This window comes from Pundamilia nyererei, unplaced genomic scaffold (assembly GCF_000239375.1).
Source record: "Pundamilia nyererei isolate P.nyererei 1_Seehausen unplaced genomic scaffold, PunNye1.0 scaffold00058, whole genome shotgun sequence".
Classification (NCBI taxonomy): Eukaryota; Metazoa; Chordata; class Actinopteri; order Cichliformes; family Cichlidae; genus Pundamilia; species Pundamilia nyererei.
The window spans coordinates 2,080,223-2,083,899 of NW_005187459.1; the positions used below are offsets into that span (position 1 = coordinate 2,080,223).

General features: G+C 38.2%; 1 protein-coding gene across 1 annotated transcript in view; it reads left to right on the forward strand.

Annotated features, from left to right (window-relative positions):
* The window catches only part of fig4a (FIG4 phosphoinositide 5-phosphatase a), a 52,101-nt gene that overhangs the window by 30,420 nt on the left and 18,004 nt on the right, over positions 1-3,677 (forward strand). Inside the window, exons 18-20 of the mRNA XM_005734444.2 lie at positions 1,139-1,197; positions 2,995-3,142; positions 3,272-3,355. Coding sequence (XP_005734501.1) covers positions 1,139-1,197; positions 2,995-3,142; positions 3,272-3,355 — 291 coding nt within the window. The remainder of the gene's footprint in view (positions 1-1,138; positions 1,198-2,994; positions 3,143-3,271; positions 3,356-3,677) is intronic.

Genomic DNA, 3,677 nt, shown 5'->3' on the forward strand with positions numbered 1-3,677 from the left:
GTGTGTGTGTGTGTGTGTGTGTGTGTGTGTGTGTGTGTGTGTGTGTGTGTGTGTGTGTGTGGACAAAATATCCATTAGATTTTAAATACGTTGCCATTTTTTAATGCATATTTTGAGATGTGAGGATCTGGCTGCTCCACGACCATGCTCACTGATCTCATGGAGAACAGTCTTAACACAGTAATTACTCTCCTTGTAATTATCCTAGTGGTAATTTAACACTGGCACTAATGTCTGTAGTATCTGGATATGATATAATTTCTATTGTAAGATCAAATCTGATCTTTAAGATAGAATATAACAGTCGTTGCTGTCAGTTTGTCTCGAGGTAATGTTAGGTTAGGCGTTTTATTGGGGAGTCTATGATCGCTTCGGTGAAATCTGAAATCCTTTTATGTGAGATATTGTTAAATATAATTGAATATATGATAAGACAGGGCTACATACTAAGAAAATATCAATAATCTTTTTTCCTTGTATTTCTGTTTATGTGGTTGATTGTTTATTTTGTGTCTTCTTAGAACCACCATGCAGTACATAAGCATGTCCGTATGACACATGTCTCTATCACCTGTTGTTTGTTCATGCAGGTGTTGTCTGTTCAAGCTGATGTCCTACAAATTTCACAATGTCAGTTTATCAATTGGTCTGTCCTAGTCATGATCCAGTAATGACTGCAATTCACTTCATGTTTTGACCCAGAGTGATTTTGTGCTTGTTATTTATGCGCGTAAGTGTGAGAGTGTATTCACTCTGGTTGCTTCATACTGTTTTCATACTTACGTAAAAGCAGACCCAATTTTCTTTTTCAGGCCACGAATTTGTGTAGCCACAATGGGCCAAAGTAGCTCAGTCATTATTCCAAAAAATTAGCATGGCTGCAGCTAAATTCAATTCAGCTTCCACACTTTGCGCTTTTCCTCTCAAAGAGGAGTAAGAAGCAAATCGCACGCTAAACCAGATCATCATAAGAGCGTTCGCTCAAATTGCTCACATTGAATAAAAGTCTAGGTGGTCCAGACAGGCCAATTTTCCAAATGTAGGTTAAGTCCCAGAAGAGACAAATTCAGACTTTAGGTTGCGTTCACCTTCTCAAAAGTTGTAATATTTTAATGCTGTGTATTTTATTTGTTTGTAGCTATACACTCTGGTGGTCAGAGGGAGTCCTGTCCTACCTTCCTGTCCCCTATGATGAAGGTATTGTCAATGAATTTAATGGTTTTAATTGTAAGAAACAGAACTATTTATGAAACTGATTTGAATGACCAACCATCAATGGCTTTGTCTGTCATTGCTTACCATATTCCTTAGCCTAGCAGGAACTGTGTATTTGGTTGCAATTATTGTTGGTAAAAAATAAATGCAAAATAACTCTGCAGACCAATCTAGGGATTCAACAAACCTTATACTGATGTTGTAACTGACTTGTTTAAATATACACTATATTGCCAAATCATTGAGATCAGGTCTTCCAAACACTTTCATGGCCACAGGTAGGGCTGTTCGATACAACGATATATATCGGATGACGATATAAAAATGTCTATCGTTTCATTTTGTTTCGTGGTGTCGCAAAATAAACTGTTTACTGCAATATTTTTTCATCGTTTTGATGGTCACTGTAGTGGCTATATAAATTTCTTAAAGTTCTCTCTTTCTCTTATATTTTATATAACCACACTACAGACGGACAAGCGCCTGTATTTATGCGTTGTCGTTAGCAACAACGATGATAAAACCATTGCGTGTCCGCTTGTTTGTTTTCCACATAAATCCTCCACAATAAAGCTCAAGATCCTGTTGAGACTTTTCAAAATAAACTGAATCACACTATGCAGAGTATTGACGGATGAGAAGCAAAAAAGAGCCGGCAGGTGCTAAAAAATAAACCTTAGACTCAAACGTTAGAACAGGTTTTTCCCCGCAGCACGCCGTGTAATGAATACAAAGAAAACGGCGGCCGTTACAACTTATGTCTAAAAATATATAGTTTCACGCATCAGTTAAAACACTCGACTCCAGGTACACGACGCCCAGCTGGAAACGCTTCATGCAAGTCGAGCTGCCCGTGATTCACAGAATTTACAGAAAATGTTACATTTTTTGTGATTTATATCGTTATCGGGACGATAGATGTCTTATATCAGGATATGAAATTTTGGTCATATCGCACAACCCTAGCCACAGGTGTAAAAATCAAGCACCTAGGCATGCATTCTGCTTCTACAAATGCTTGTGAAAGAATGGGTTGGGCTCATGAGCTTGTCGAATTCCAGTGGTAATATGATAATGTGTGCAGAAAGTCCCAAGTTCGTTGGGGTGAAGAATCTGATGGAGGAGTCTGGGTTTGGTGGTTGCCACAAGAACGTGATCTGCGTGACTCCCTTGTGCCAAGTTAAAATTTTGATGGAGGGGGATTATGATGTGGGGTTGTGTTTTTTAGGAATTGGGCTCAGTCCCTTAGTTCCAGTGAAAGGAAACTCTTAATGCTTCAAACAAAGACATTTTGGAAAATTTGATGCTCTCAACTTTGTGAGAACAGTTTGGGGATGACCCCTTCCTGTTCAAAGATAGCTGTGTATCACAGTACAAAGCAAGGTCGATTAAAACACTGACTAGCAAGATAGGTGTTGAAGAACTCGAGGTGTCTCGCCTAAACCCAATAGAACACCTTTGGGATAAATTAGAGTGGAGAATCCGAGCCAAGCCTTCTAATCCAACACTAGTGTTTGACCCCACTAATGTGCTTCTGGAAGAATGGCAAAAAATTCCCATAAACACACTCCAAAACCTTGTGGAAGAAGGGTGGGCTGATGTCATATCATATTAAACCCTGTGGATTAAGAATAGGATGTTATTCAATTCACAGGCGTATGATGGCAAATGAGCAAATCCTTTTGGCGATATAGTGTATTTTTGTGTTGAAAGTGTGTGGGTGTAGCGGTTGTAATTGTTATAAATATTAATATTATTTCTGTTCCTGTTTGGATGCAGTTCCCTGTGAGGAAAATATGAATAAGGTCAAAGTGAAGAGAATGAACCAGTTGGACGAGAGTATTGACATTTACACGGAATTCTTCAAACCGTATGAACTTACCTCCTTTGATGACACGTTCTGCATTGCCATGACCAACTCTGCAAGGTGGATATACACATACAAAAGCAATGATTTTGGTAGTGAAACATGTCTCTGATAAACAGTGTGTTCTGAATTTATTAGCTGTTGTTGTTATGCAGGATGTCGACTAATAGCTATTTTCTGATCATAAAGGGAATTTATGCCCAAAACAGTGGGAGCGGATCCAAACCCGTTCACAGTGCGCAAGCCAGAGGAAACGGGAAAATCAGTGCTGGGGTGAGTGTAGTACTACCATGTACACATCAACCTTTGTGTTGTAGCTTTTTATTTATTACATGAAAAATAAATCAGCCCGATGTCACTGTGCCCTCATGGACACAGCTTTGTTTAAACACAAGCAATGTTACACTTTTCCCCTATTTTTTGGTTTCAAAAAACATTTATATGTTAATATATTTTCCAAATAAATATGTATGCACACAGGAAAAAATAGGATAATGCAATTCCTCATGTGCTTTTAATTGTCCCTACATTAGCAAGACCCTTACATATGAAATGCTTATTTTTGATTTGCTGTAGAAATAGAAATTAGAATCTA